At 50.7% G+C, this 15644-nt stretch overlaps 1 protein-coding gene across 1 annotated transcript in view; it reads left to right on the top strand.

The window, feature by feature from the left end:
• SCARA5 (scavenger receptor class A member 5) overlaps positions 1–15644 on the top strand; it is a 132268-nt gene that overhangs the window by 69579 nt on the left and 47045 nt on the right. Inside the window, exon 4 of the mRNA XM_033229382.1 lies at positions 2367–3041. Within this exon, the coding sequence (XP_033085273.1) occupies positions 2367–3041 (675 nt within the window). The remainder of the gene's footprint in view (positions 1–2366; positions 3042–15644) is intronic.

The following is a 15644-nucleotide window of genomic DNA, read 5'->3' as shown; positions in this document are numbered from 1 at the left end:
CCTAGTTGAACACAGGGAGGCAAATTTTAAGTCCAAACAGAATGCAGAAAATTCTGACAGTCAGTACTAACTGAAGATGGAGAGATTGGTATAAGCAGGGGCGCCGGGACCCCTTTGCAATGTGACTTTCTTAGATTAAAGTGCTGGGTAGGGGAGAAGTTGAGGCAAGGCTCCAAGACCCCTTCAGCCCTGTGAGCCTCTAAGCCTAAGCTGGAATGACTTATCTCCTCCAGGGTGGCCACCACAAATGCCATGTGCTTCCAGAAGTATCACTGAAAGATTGTAACAGCTGGTCTTTCCATGGCTCGAGAGCCCTCACAACCTCTATCCCCCATTCTCAATGTGAAGTTGTGGATGAGAACTTATTCCATCTGATTTTTCTCATTGTTTGAACAAGCTGTGTACCAGGTTACCCGGTTACCTCCAAGATGTTCAAGGCAGAATTTGTTCTGTGCCTCATCTGCCCCAACTCCTACCTATCCCACCATCAGGTCTTATTTCCCTTTCTCTGGTATGCAGAGCAGAGTGGGGAACAGCTGTGGACAGGACACAGCTAACAGACAATGAGCATCCCTAGACATCCCTACTCAGGATTTGTAGCATATCTGAGTCAGCACAGTCCACGACCTCCCAGGAGATACAAGGATGCTAGATTCTAATGATGAAGACACACATCACTCTTCTTAGTATTGTGCAATAGCTGCTTGTAACCAAGAAAAGGGAACCCTCCAAGAGGAAGGGGTAGGGGATCACTGGGATGGGTTTCTTGCTGAAGAGGAAATAGGGGATCTAGAAGAAGTAGGGTTGGGTGCAGTGGCTCATACCTGTAATCCCAACACTTTGGGAGGCCGAGGTGGGCAGATCACGAGGTCAAGAGATTGAGACCATCCTGGCCAACATGGTGAAACCCCATCCCTACTAAAAATACAAAAATTAGTTGGGCATGGTGGCATGTACCTGTAGTCCCAGCTACTTGGGAGGTTGAGGCAGGAGAATCACTTGAACCCGGGAGGCGGAGGGTGCAGTGAGCCAAGATCGAGCCACTGCACTCTAGCCTGGCGACAGAGTGAGACTCTGTCTCAAAACAAACAACACAAAGAAGTAGAAGACACAGAGAAGGAGCATATCAATATAAAAGCAGTCTTCATTGGATTGTGTCTGTCCAATCATGGACTCTGATTGGGTGACAAGTATTGAGACGGGGCTATTGTAGAATGGAAAGCTTGATAATTTCATGTCAGTTTCTTCTCATGATGCCCCGGGGGCTCCAAGAGACACCATGGCTTATCAGAAGTCGTGAGAACACACCGAGAACACCCAGACAGGCTGTTGGCACAGCACGTGAGCAGAAGGGAAAGGGCCCTGAACTCAGGAGGCCAGAAAATAGACACAGTGGCCTTGAGCCTGGCTGAGTCTGCTGCTGGGGTGCTCTTCCTTTAGGCAGTCCTGGAGCAAGCCATCTTAGTTAGGGTTTACTTGCTGTAAATTGTTACCCTGGGCAATGCTAATAGCTATAACTATAAAAGGGGATAAGAATGGTACTGTCTTTGTCTGTTCAGGCTGCTGTAACAAAATACTGTAAGCTGGGTAATTTATAAACAACAAATGTATTGCTCATGGTACTGGAGGCTGGGAAGTCCAAGATAAAGGCACCAGCAGATTCATGTCTGGTAAGGGCCTGTTTCTCATGAATGGCGCCTTCTGCGTGTCCTCACATGGCAGGAAGGGCAAACAGCTCCCTCGAACGTCTTTTATAAAGTCGCTAATCTAATACATGAGGGCTCTGCCCTTGTGACTCAATCACCTCCTAAAGACCCCCTCTCTTACTATGACTTTGGTGATTAAGTTTCCACATACGAATTTTGGGGAGCATATTCAGATTGCAGCAGGTACCTACCCCCTAAAGTTGAGAGGATAACACCACCCAACATCTTAAGCTGACCTACATGAAACTGCTGACATGCAACTGCTTTTCAACATTCACAACTGGCAGTTTCATAGGGACCCACTGAATTAACCCATGATAGTTACACTAGAACAGCAGCTCACAAACTTGTCTACAACTTAGAATTACTTCTGGATCTTCTAAAAATTCCAAAGCCCAGGTCACACCCCATACCAATGCAATCACAATTTCTGCAGGTGAGACACCTAGCCAGGTGATCTAATGTGCAGGCAGGTTTGGGGACCACTGGTTTAGCACAAGGCCTGGGATCTAGTAAAGCGCTCAGCCATCACCTCTGCTTTTTATTCATCTATCATTTATTGAGCACCTACTGCATGCCAGGCTCTGGCTGGGTTCACCTCTTGTCACCCGGGCCTTCCTCCTCAGCGGTTCTCACGTCTCCCCTCCTCCTCCTCCTCAGTGTCCAGGCCGCGCAGCTCCCCTGACGACCTGAAGGCCCTGACTCGCAATGTGAACCGGCTGAATGAGAGCTTCCGGGACTTGCAGCTGCGGCTGCTGCAGGCTCCGCTGCAAGCGGACCTGACGGAGCAGGTGTGGAAGGTGCAGGACGCACTGCAGAACCAGTCGGACTCGCTGCTGGCGCTGGCGGGAGCAGTGCAGAGGCTGGAGGGCGCGCTGTGGGGGCTGCAGGCGCAGGCGGTGCAGACCGAGCAGGCAGTGGCCCTGCTGCGGGACCGCACGGGCCAGCAGAGCGACGCGGCGCAGGGAGAGCTGTACCAGCTGCAGGTGGAGAGCAACAGTAGCCAGCTGCTGCTGCGGCGCCACGCAGGCCTGCTGGACGGGCTGGCGCGCAGGGTGGGCGTACTGGGCGAGGAGCTGGCCGACGTGGGCGGCGTGCTGCGCGGCCTCAACCACAGCCTGTCCTATGACGTGGCCCTCCACCGCACGCGGCTGCAGGACCTGCGGGTGCTGGTGAGCAACGCCAGCGAGGACACGCGCCGCCTGCGCCTGGCGCACGTGGGCATGGAGCTGCAGCTGAAGCAGGAGCTGGCCATGCTCAACGCGGTCACCGAGGACCTGCGCCTAAAGGACTGGGAGCACTCCATCGCGCTGCGGAACATCTCCCTTGCCAAAGGTACCGCCAGGCCCTTGCTGCCTCCACCCAGGGCCCCTCCCGATGGGGTCTTCCTCCTGCATGCCCCTCCCCAAGGACCCAGGAGTACCCCACCCCCACCCCATCCCCAAGTGCACTTGCCGTTCCCAGCCCATACTCTCTCTTTTAGCCTATACTCTCTCTTTTAGCGCATACTCTCTCTTTTAAGTCTTGCCCTACAGGACTCTGGAATTTTCTGCCCAGATGGCATGTACTCACTTCCAGGGCTTGCACAGATCTCTTCCCAGATAAACCTCCCTCGGGTAGAGAGCAAACTCAGTGGCCACTCTTCTAGGTGTGAGAGTTCGCCCCAGCGGTGGCTAATGGGAGCCTGGTGGTCAGAGCTTGCATGGCTGCGCTGAAGCCTCCAGGAGCTTGAGGCTGGGGGCAGAACAAGGGGCTCAGGCCGGGAGTAGAGAAGGAGGGCTCCTCTAGTGTCATTCCCATGGTGGAGTTCTGGAGTTGGAGAATTCCAAACTTGAACCTGGCCTTCTAGGCTCTTACAAAGACTTACTCATTTAGGCAAAAGAACGTATTTCATTGAACGATCTGTTGGCTTCATTTGTAACTGTTTTTTGTTTTTGTTTTGTTTTGTTTTTGTTTTTGTTTTTGCTTTTTGAGATGGAGTCTCACTCTGTCACCCAGGCTGGACTGCAGTGGTGCGATCTCAGCTCACTGCAAGCTGCGCCTCCTGGGTTTGTGCCATTCTCCTGCCTCAGCCTCTGAAGTAGGTGGGACTACAGGTGCTCTGTAACTGGTTTTTTTTTTGTTGTTGTTGTTTTTGTTTTCAAGTTGGGGTCTGGCTCTGTTGCCCAGGCTGGAGGGCAGTGGTGTGATCACAGCAGCCTTGAACTCCTGGGCTTAAGTGATCCCCCTGCCTCAGCCTCCCAAGTAGTTAGGACTACAGGTGCATGCTGCCGTGCCGCGCTACCTTTTATTGTTGTTGTTGTTGTTTTGTTTTTATTTTGAGACGGAGTCTCACTGTGTCAGTCAGGCTAGGGTTCAGTGACATGATCTTGGCTCACTACAACCTCCATCTCCCAGGTTCAAGCGATTGTCCTGCCTCAGACTTCTGAGTAGCTGGGATTACAAGTGTGTACCAACATGCCTGGCTAATTTTTGTATATTTAGTAGAAGACAGAGTTTTGCCATGTTGGCCAGGCTGGTTTCGAACTCCTGACCTCACGTGATCCTCCTGCTTCAGCCTCCCAAAGTGCTGGGATTACAGGCATGAGCCACCGCACCTGGCCAGTTTTTAAAAATTATTACTTTTTAGAGATAAGATCTTGCTATGTTGCCTAGGCTGGTCTTGAACTCCTAGCCTCAAGTGATCCTCCCACCTTGGTTTCCCAAAGTGCTGGGACTATGGCATGCCAGCCCATTTGTAATCTTAACTATAATGGCAAAAATGCAAAAACGTATGGGCCTCTATTGTATTCGTGCCGTGGGTCCACAAATGATAGAGCCTAGAGACCCAACTCCCTTTCTTCACTCCTGACAAACTGGTCCCCTTCCCTCCACCCATTCCTTCTTGCTGCACACACCATCAGAAACACCTTTCATGAAATGCACTTCTCCCACATCGCCCCCCTGCTCAAAGCCCACTGTGGCTCCCCAAGGCCCACTGGGTTCCTTAGAAATTCCTTAGTCTGCCATCAGCACAAATAATACCATTGTGAGCACCTAGTATGTGTTACCTACTATGCCAGGTGTATCTCATGTGGGCATCTTCTGAAAACAATGGCTCTCCAAGGGAGTGATGTTTTCCCTATTTTATTGACAAGCACACTGAGATTTAGGAAGCTTCCATAGCTTGCCCACAGCCACAGGGCCAGAAGGTGATGGACCAGCATTTACACGCCGGCCTTTCTGATCCCAGAGCTAGTGTGCTTCCCACTGCTTCACTATCCTGTCCTGCCTGCCTTCTCTTCCACTGCTGCTCATGCCAGGGGGCACAGAGAGAACTGCTTCAGGGACCAGTGAGCAATGTCAAGGAGCAGAGACTGCAATGTCAGGGGAGTGTCAGGGGTTACAGCAGGTCTAGCCCATTTTTGCCAGGCTGGAAGGTGGGCCCAGGTTGGCAAGGTCTGCCTGTGTTTCAGGAGAAACCAGAAACGTGATGTTCTGGTAATGTTTAATTGTTTAACTCAAGGGCCATACATGGTCTTGCCGTGGGTGAAGCATCCAGACTGGTGGGGCACATCTCGTCACTGCCCTGGAAGCACAGCTCACCTTCCCCACTGTCACAGCTGTGCTCCAGAGGCTCCTCCACCAGCAGTGCCCTCCTCCCCCTCCTCCTTCACCTTCTCCTCCTCCTCCTCTTCCTTCGCCTCCTTCTGTTCCTCCTCCTCCTCTTCCTTCTCCATTCCCTCCTCCTCCACTTCCCCTTCTTCCTCTTCCCATCCCCTTCTTCCTTCTCCTCCTCTTCTTTCTTCTTCTCCTTCTCCTCCTCCTCCATTCTCTCCTCCTCCTCCCTTCTCTCTTCCTCCTCCCTTCTCTCCTCCTCTTCCATTCTCTCCTCCTCCTCTACTCTCTCCTCCTCCTCTACTCTCTCCTCCTCCTCTACTCTCTCCTCCTCCTCCCTTTCCTCCTCCTTCTCCCCCTCCTGTTCCTCCTTCTCCTCTTCCTTCCCCTCCTCCTCCTTTTCTCCTCCTTCTTTTCTCTTCCTCCTCCCCTTCCTTCCCCTCCTCCTCCTTTTCTTCTCCTCCTCCTCTTCCTCCTCCTCCTCCTCTTCCTCCTCCTCCTTTCTTCCCCTCCTCTTCCTCCTTCTCCTCTTCTTCCTTTTCTCCTCATCTTCCTTCTTCTTCTCCTTTTCCTCTTCTTCCCTCTCCTCTTACCTTTCTTCCTTATCTTCTTCCTTCCCCTCGTCCTCCTCTTTATCCTCTTCCTCCTTCTCCTCCGCCCTTTCTTCCTTCTCTTCCTTGTCTTCCTCCTCCTCCTTCTCCTCTTCCTTTCCCTGCTCCTCTTTCTCCTCCTCCTCTTCCTCCTCTTCCTTCTTCTCCTCTTTCTCCTCCTGCTCCCCCTCCTCTTCCTCCTCCTTCTCCTCCTCTTCCTCCTCCTTCTCCTCTTCTTCCTTTTCTCCTCATCTTCCTTCTTCTTCTCCTTTTCCTCTTCTTCCTCTGCCTTTTCCTCTTCTTCCTCCTCTGCCTTATCCTCTTCTTCCTCCTCCTTGCCCGCCCAAATCCTGCTGATACTCCAGGATGTCACTCAAACCCACCTCCTCCAAGAACCTCCCAACCTTTCCAGCTCCCTGGAGTCTCCCTCTTTTGAGTTTCTGCATTTATCAGAGCGAAAGGGTAATGATGGGGCCCTCTGCATCCTCTCCAGTTTACATAGCCCTTTTGTTTTAAAATGGGACCTGAGGAGAATCTATGAAGTCGTTTAAGGCAGATGTTTTAGAGGGCGGGGTAGGATTTTGGCAGGAAAACAACTGAGGCTCAGGGAGGAAGTCCCTGCCTTACTCAAGTCCTCATGGCTGGTAATGATCCAGCTTTAATAAGGTGTAATTTACGTGCCATGAAATCCCCCCATTTTAGGTGTACAATTCAATGATCAGGACATTTAAGCCCAATGCCCGGTTCTCATTCTGTTACCCCATAGTCCACCTGGATCTGGGTGCCTCTGTGTCCCCCAGCATTAAGAGTGCAATGCACATAACTGAGACTCAATATTTGTAAAAGCAACTATTAAATCTTGACACTGGGCAATCAGAGGCTTCCCCTATCCAGTTTGGTTTCCTGGTTCTGGGTCTCTTTGAACCTTCACATCCCAGAAATCAAAGGAGGGAAGGAGGTAGAATTTCTTCTTCCAAACCCGTGCCCCTGGGATCTTAGCTTTTCTTGTCTTCTTTTTTCCTTGACCTCCCTTGCCTCTTGCAGGGATTAGTGTTCAGGAACTAACTAATAGTATTAAATAGCAATTGCAGTGAATTGTCACCTATAATGAGGCAGGCATTTTGTTGACATGAATTCTAAATAGACACTCAAGACCACAAATCCTCACATCCTGCAAAAAGGTCTTATTGCCCGCTTTATAGATGAGAAGCTTGAATAACCTTCCCACTGTTTCTTAGACAGCTGGCGAGTGGTAAAGCTGAGGTCTAAATTGGCTCTGCCTGGCCCAGAAACCCTGGTTGTTGGGACGGAAGCATGTTGCTTCCCAGCTGTAAGCAGTGAAGAGAGGCGAGCTCATTCCCTGTATTCGGGGCACTTTCCAGTCCCTTCCTTTTCCAAGCTAGAGATGTCACCATGCCTCCTGCTAATGTACCCTCTCAGGCCTCCCCAGGCACTTCACATCCGGGTTCTTTTGTTTCTAAGTCCAATCTCCTTGGCTCAAACTGAAACTGCCCTGGGTCACTCATTTGCCAGGGTTCTGCCGGTGGGATCCTCCATGTAGTCTTTCCTTGGTCCTTACACTAAGTTTTACACTCAGTTCTCTTGAAATGAAAGTTTCATCTCAGTCCCGCTTTCTTGTCTTTAAGCTTTGGATTCTTGCGGGGTATATCTGTCTGTTCAGGCTGCCATAATAGAATACCATAGACTGGGCCATTTATAAGCAACAGATGTTTATTACTCACAGCTCTAGGACTGGGAAGTCCAAAATCCAGGGGCCAGCAGAGTTGGGGCCTGTTGGGGGCCTGCTTTCTGGTTCATAGATGGCGACTTCTTGCTGTGTCCTCACTTGATGGAAGAGACGGGGCAGCTCCCTGGAGTCCTCTTTATAAGGATACTGATCCCATTCACAAGGGCCTCACCCTCATGACTCATCAGTTCTCAAAGGTCCTGCCTTCTGATACTATCGCCTTGGTGTAGGTTGCAACGTATGAATTTGGGGGGGATGCAAACATTCAGATCACTGCACTGGGGCTCCTGGCTCTTCACAGTTGTACAGCACTTGGGCCTCCAGCTCTCATTATCGCCACTGCATCTAGGGTCTTTCCTGCCTCCCTGTCTCTGTTGCCAGGTGCCTGGTGGTTATTATTTAAAAGATTCCTGCTGGTATATCTGAATGTATTTACCATGCAGCCTTAACAAGACCAAACTCTACCCTGGCTTTTGAACAAGGGCTAGGTCACTAGAAAAGCTTCCAGGCATTCCCATACTGCTGTCTGCAGTGGCCTTTCTGTCCTACCTTTGTCTAGTTCCTCTATTAAGGTTTTTAAACACACACACACATCCACACCTACATACATACACAAACATACACACACATATATATACACAGACCTGTACATATAGACATAAATACACATACCCATGTGTACACGTGTTTGCACATGTATGTATACATATGACCATACAGACATGCACGTACATACACATGCACATGTATATACATACATATGAACACATATACACATACACATATACACACATACATGTACACATACACTCACCACATTCCCACACTTTGCCCTTTCCTGGCTGAGAAATCACAAATACTCAACTATGTGTATTTTTTCAAATATGAGCTTATTTACATTATTCCTGAGCCTGACCTGAATTATTTTTATGCTCTTACTTTGTTATACAGTTTTTGATGAGCTTTGTCTCCAGTTTCTCTCTTGTGAATATCTGCAGTGGGGGTTCTATTTTCTGTTTTGGATTTTTAGCATTAATCAGGTCTGTTGAAATCTGCCTGTGGGTTTGAAAGAAGCAGAGAACTTAGATCATCATAGAGGAGAAGCAACCCAGGAGGGGAAAAGGTAACCAGAGAGCTGAGGCAGCCCAGGAGAGGAAAGGTAACCACAGAGGGGAGGCAGCCCAGGAGAGGAAAGGTAACCAGAGAGGAGAGGCAGCCCGGGAGGGGAAAGGTAACCAGAGAGGAGAGGCAGCCCGGGAGGGGAAAGGTAACCAGAGAGCTGAGGCAGCCCGGGAAAGGAAAGGTAACCACGGAGGGGAGGCAGCCCAAGAGGGGAAAGGTAACCAGAGAGGGGAGGCAGCCCGGGAGGGGAAAGTCAACCAGAGAGGGGAGGCAGCCCAGGAGGGGAAAGTCAACCAGAGACGGGAGGCAGCCCAGAAGGGGAAAGGTAACCAGAGAGGGGAGGCAGCTCAGAAGGGGAAACATGAGCAAAGTCACATGAGATGGCTCTCTTTGGCAAGGATGCAGGTTTTCTGGAATCACAGCATTTGGATGGAGTGGTAATAGATCTGAAATCGTTCAGTCCACTCTTTTTGTTTTGTATTTGAGGATCCTGAGGCCAGAGAGGGGAGATGATTGGCCCAAGTCACAAAACCATCCAGTGACCCAGCTGGGATGAAAAAATACATCTCTGGATTCATGAAAACAAGTTTGCAAAGCAGATTTATCTGCAGGCTGATTTTTTGAGAAAAAACACAAATCTATTAGAGTCCAGATCAGCAAATATTTATAAAGGGATGGCGTAACAGAGCAGGGCTTTGGATTCCAGGCTAACGCTGGGACTCTGGCTTCTGGGTAGTAGGGACCTGCTGAAAGTGGGGAACATCTCTGAGTGGAGTGACAGGTAAAGTGGCCTTTCTGCTCTACTGAGGACTGCGGAGCGTGGCCTGGGCCGAGGTCCCTGGGACATTGTGTGGTGAGCCAAGCTCTCATCTCTCCTTCCACATGGACTCCGCTGGGAAGGGGGTGGAGTTGCCCCCAGCCCCACCCACCACCCTCCCTGGGGGCCTTGAGGACCATAGCAAGGGCAGTCCCAGCACCTTTCTAGGCCTGAGTTGGCTGTGAAATGGGGCCAACAGTGCCTGCCTCGTCCACTTCTCAGGATCACAGAGAGGTGCCTTAAGTGATGAAAAAGAGAGAACACTCAAAAGTGTAAAGGTGATAGGGACTGAGAATCCAGGCCCTGGTGACTTGAGGGTACTGGAAGTGGAGCTGTTTGCTGAGCCACTCCACCCTGTCAGCTGCCCTGTGGTTAGCGTGGTTCTGGGGGTGGTTTTGACTGTACTGCTGGCTCCAGGCCAGGCTCATCAGCTGTCCTCATAATTTGCTCTTGGCACATGAGTTCCCAGATTCCAGCCCATGCAAGTCCCATACCCCATCATGTATTCTGAGATCAGGGAAGGGAGAAGGCATGGGTTTCCTCCCATTGGCTGATCCCCAGGAAAACCCTCATGCTTCTCCTGAATGCCTGGCCCCAGATCTTTCATCCCATTGGGAAGATGCTTCTGGTGGGAGCAATTGCACTGGGGGAAGCGTGAGGGGAGCGGGCTAGATGGGTGGGCAGAGTCTGAGCTGGGACCCCAGGACCCTGCTCCTCCTTGTCCCAGCCACCTCCATGCCCTGGCCTGCACTGGTGACAGAAGAGATGAGAAATGGGATGGTATAGAAAGTTGAGAAATGAAAAAGCTCGCTTGGGTACCTCTTGGAACAACAGATGTCGTGGCACTTCTGCTCCTACCCATTAGTCATTCTTTGGATCCCGATTGTGTGCCGGGGTGTGCAAGGCATAGGCCGTAGACAGTGCCCTGTAGAAGATTCTGTCCTCCTTGGGAACCACAGTTCAAGGTGGGGGATAGTGCCCAGGGAGTGGACAGCAGCCGCCTGACCAGGCTCCAGGTGCTCCCACAGGAGCACTGTGCACAAGGATCTCCCCACCTCCTTCCAGCTCTGAGATTTGGGGGCTCTGCCTGTGCAACACTAAGAGATCAGAAGGTGGGTGTATTCATCTGTTCTCACACTGCTAATAAAGACATACCTGAGATTAGGTAATTTATAAAAATAAAAAAGAGATTTAATGGATTCACAGATTCACATGGCTGGGGAGGCCTCATAATCATGGCAGGAGGTGAAGGAGGAGCAAAGGCACATCTTACATGGCAGCAGGCAAGAGAGCATGTGTAGAACTCCCCTTTATAAAACCAACAGACCTCATGAGACTTATTCACTATCACGAGAACAGCAAGGGAAAGACCCACCCCCATGATTCAGTTGCCTTCCACTGAGTCCCTCCCACAACACATGGGAATTATGGGAGCTACAATTCAAGATGAGATTTGGGTAGGGACACAGCCAAACCAGATCAGTGGGCATGAAGGCAGACTCAGGACTAAGAGGGACTGGACTCTTAGGATTTGGCTAATGTTCAGGGACTCCATGAGGAGAGCGTTTGTGCAGAGGTGGAGGAAAGTTGGTGACCATGAGCACTGAGCTGTAAGTTTGCAGCAGAAGGGTCAGATCGTGAGTGATCTGCAGGGGCCTTGACAGGGGAAGCTGCGCCTGTGGTGCAGTGAGGGGCCTCCCCATGCTCTGAGTCACTTTGGTTGCTTTGTTTTTTCAGAGAGATTGATCAGACAGCAAGGCTCACATGGGCTGGAGAGAGACCAAGACAGGGAGGTTCTTATAAAGGCCAGAGCCAGGCCATAAGGACCTGACGAGGGTGGAAGCAGTGAGGAAGGAGGTGGAGACATGAGAAGTACCCTCCTTTATGAGAAGCCTCAAATCACAGATGGGTGTGGCTAGAAAGGGATGCAAAAGGGAGACAGGAAAGAGGAATCAGAGCAGGCTCAAGATTTCCAGCTTGGGTTTCTGAAGAAAGGATAGTGTCCGTAAACACACTAAAATGTCAGATCCCGAGATTGCTTCACTACGGGCAGCATCAGTGATTTATTTATTTTATTTTTATTTTTTTTTTTTGAGATGGAGTCTCACTCTGTCACCCAGGCTAGGGTGCAGTGGCCGGATCTCAGCTCACTGCAAGCTCCACCGCCCGGGTTTACGCCGTTCTCCTGCCTCAGCCTCCTGAGTAGCTGGGACTACAGGCGCCCGCCACCTCGCCCGGCTAGTTTTTTTTTGTGCTTTTTTTTAGTGGAGACGGGGTTTCACTGTGTTAGCCAGGATGGTCTCGATCTCCTGACCTCGTGATCCACCCGTCTCGGCCTCCCAAAGTGCTGGGATTACAGGCTTGAGCCACCACACCCGGCCAGCATCAGTGATTTAAAGACACACTTGGTCCTCGGAGCACCTGGCAGCTTGGCCCCTCGAGGCTCTGGCCAAATCATCAGCCCTTCTGAGTCAGTCAGGCCAGTACCATCTGAGGATGGTGCTGGGAATTGGTGCCCACCTTTACTGCCCATCCCACCTTCTTCCCAGTTACTCTCTAGCAAAGACCCTCATAACCACATAGTTATTTTTTTAAAAAATCCAGCTGGGCGCATTGGCTCACGCCTATAATCCTAGCATTTTGGGAGGGTGAGGTGGGCGGATCACGAGGTCAGGAGATTGAGACCATCCTGGCTAACACGGTGAAACCCCGTCTCTACTAAAAATACAAAAGTTAGCCAGGTGTGGGGGTGGGCGCCTGGAGTCCCAGCTACTCGAGAGGCTGAGGCAGGAGAATGGTGTGAACCCAGGAGGCGGAGTTTGCAGTGAGCTAAAATTGCACCACTATACTCCAGCCTGGGCAACAGAGCCAGACTCTGTCTCAAAAAAAAAAAAAAAAATTCCGTCTGTAGCACGTTCTTGAGACCTGCCTCTCCCTGGATGAGCCAGCCAAACTCCACAGGGTGATTTCAGGTGCACCAAGAATACCCAGAAGTTGTCATCCTATAATGGCTCTGAGGAGGTGTTATTATTATTATTATTATTTTTTGCAGTGTGGAGGCATTGTGCAAAGTGAGGTGATCGGGGTGGCCCCCCTCACTCAAGGCTTTGAAGCCCTTCTCTAGTCATCATGCCACTGAATCCACTCAGTCCTCGCTACAACTGCACGAGAAAGGAATTTTTTTTTTACCCACGTTTAATAGAATCAGGACTTGAACCCGAGACTCGATATCCATACTCAATGCCCACCTTTCAGATGATGTCTACCACCCAGAGGCCCCAAATCAGGGTCTTCGGGCAGCGTCCTCCCTTGGCGAGAGGGACTCCTGGGAAGACCCCCCTGCAGGTTGCACCTGCATCTGAGGGAGAGCTGAAATTGGAGGGTGCAGTCCCTTGCGTCTGTGACCAGCTCGGTTCCTGGAGCACCCGGGGTGGTGGAGGCAGAGAAGAGAGAAAGGGGTGGGCATCCAGCCCAGCAGCAGAGATCCAGGCACCCTTTCCCGGTTCCCTTTGCTGCAGCCTTGGCCTTGGCCTTAAGGGGAGATCACTGGGAAGGGGTAGTGAAGCACATTTGCTTCCTGACTCAGCCCTTAATTTCTGCGCCATCTTTGATCTATTCCCAACAGGTTCTCTGACTTAGTCCTGTGGTCTGAAAACTGGGATCACAAAACGTAGTCCTTCTTAAATCATTTGTATTACTTGTGAATTGAAGAATTGTTGACTTTTTTCCCTGCGTGCGTGCCATGGAATTATTAAACAGCTGTCAAGTTTGGTTAGGTTCTGAGGACAGTGCCAGCGTGAGGAAGGTATCAGTACATCTCGATCTTGGCTGGCTGGTTGTTTTCTATGTATTATTAACACCTTCTGATCTCATATACTCACTCATTCATCAAATATTTATTGTGCAAGACATTACTGCTGGGCTGTGAGTCTGTGTGTTTCAGTTTCCTGGCATTGCCATAACAAAGCATCATAAACTTGGTGGTTTAACAGAAGCTTATTTTCTCACAGTTCTGGAGGCTCAAAGTCTGAAATCAAGGTGTCCACAGGGCCACATTCCCTCTGAAAGCTCAGGGGGAGGACCCTTCCTTGGCCCTTTCTAGCCGCTGGTACTTGCTGGCAATTCTTGGTGTTTCCTGGCTTGGGAATGCATCACTCCAATCTGTCTCTGTTGCCACATGTGCTCTCATATCTCTGTGTCTCTGGTTTTCCCTTCTTATAAGGACACCAGCCATTGCACTGAGGCCTGCTCTACCCCAGTATAACCTCATCTTAACTAATTATGTCTGCAAAGACCCTATTTCCAAATAAAGTCATATTCTGAGGTTCCTGGTAGACATGAATTTAAGGGGGTAAGGCCTATAAAGGCCGTTTTTCATGGTCCTCCCTTTTTTTTCTTTTTTCTTTTTCTCTTTTTTTTTTTTGGAGACAGAGTTTCACTCTTGTCACCCAGGCTGGAGTGCAATGGCACGATCTTGGCTCACTGCAGCCTCTGCCTCCCAGATTCAGGCAATTCTGCTGCTCAGCCTCCAGTGTAACTGGGATTACAGGCATCCACCATCACACCTGGCTAATTTTTGTATTTTTAACAGATACAGGATTTCACCATGTTGGCCAGGCTGGCCTCGAACTCCTGACCTCAGGTGATCCACCCTCCTCAGCCTCCCAAAGTGCTGGATTACAGGCATGAACCACCATGCCAGGCCCCATGGTCCTCATTTGCTCTTGAAAAGCAGCACGAGGTGAGAGCTTGGAGTCTGGGTCTTCACAGCAGGTACAGGGATGTAAAGGGTATGGTCCTGTCTCGGGGAGCTGGCAATTTTCTTAGGAAAGGTGGGACACAATCACTATGACAAGAGGCCAAGGCAGGGTGAGATTACTTGTCAAATGGCACCAAGCACACGCATTCAAGCAACTCGCACCAACTTTCAGCACGCTGGGTCAGAGAGGGTTTTGTGAGGAAGGGGCAGTGAGTCACCTGAGAGCTGGTAGTGACTGGAGGAGGTTGGCAGGGAGGGCTCATGGGCTCACTGGCTTGGGAACAGCAGGTGCAACCATGGCTGGCAAGAAGATTCTGTAACTGGTGAGACGTCTAGCCCCGTGGGTGTTGCAGAGTGGACACAGGCAGGTCACATGTGGGTTGAAACAACAGCTGCCTCGCTCACTCACTGGCTGTGTGGTCTCAGATGAGTAACTGCAGCACACGGCATTGTCATGGGGACTGGATCCAATCACATATGACAGAATCCCTGGCACGCGGGAGCCCCAGCCTGGAGGGCAGCCCCACTCAGGAAAGATTAGAAACCTCTCTTCCATCCAAGTGCAAAAGCCAGACAACTGAGCATGACTCTGGCCTCTTCCTCCCCAACTTTCACCAAAGTCAGTCTCTTCCACTTTCTAAGCAGCTTTTGTTTGTGTCCCTGACAACCCTCTGGTGGCTGTGCTCCTCATCCAGGGGTCTCATATCCCACCTGGCTGGACTGAAAGCTCTGCCTCAGCCTCCCTCCTGTTCCCACCCATTTTCCACACTGCAGCCTGAGCCGTCTTCCTCATATGCAAATCTGGTTGAGCTCTTCTCTCAGGCCCCTCTGTGGCCTCTGGTGCCCTCAGGAGGGGCTGAGTCCAACACTCAGGCCGGGTCTCTAAAAGCTGCACTTTCTCATCCCAGTGTGTGCCCCACCTCTTATCCCGCTGTGGCTTACATATCTCTGTCTTCACTGTCAACCTTTGTAGGGATTGTTCCCTCTGCCTGGAACTGTCCCTTTTCACTTTTAGCCCAGGCTGCCACAACAAAATACCATAGACTGAGCTGCTTAAACAACAGGCATTTATTTCTCACAGCTCTGGAGGCTGAAAGTCCAGGATCAGGGTGTGGCAGGGCCGGGTTCTGGTGAGGACTCCCCTCCTGGTGTGCAGACTGCTGCCTTCTTGCTGTGTCTATTTGAGAGAGAGAGAGAACTCCCTGGTGTCTTTTCTTATAAAACCACTAATCCAATCATGCGGGCTCACCCCTATGACTTCATCAAAACCTCATCACCTCCCAAAGACCCCACCTCCTAAAACTGT

The sequence above is a fragment of the Trachypithecus francoisi genome, unplaced genomic scaffold, assembly GCF_009764315.1.
Source record: "Trachypithecus francoisi isolate TF-2019V2 unplaced genomic scaffold, Tfra_2.0 Contig01440, whole genome shotgun sequence".
Lineage (NCBI taxonomy): Eukaryota > Metazoa > Chordata > Mammalia > Primates > Cercopithecidae > Trachypithecus > Trachypithecus francoisi.
The sequence above is the reverse complement of the archived record's forward strand: the minus strand, read 5'-3'. Positions and strand labels throughout refer to the sequence as shown.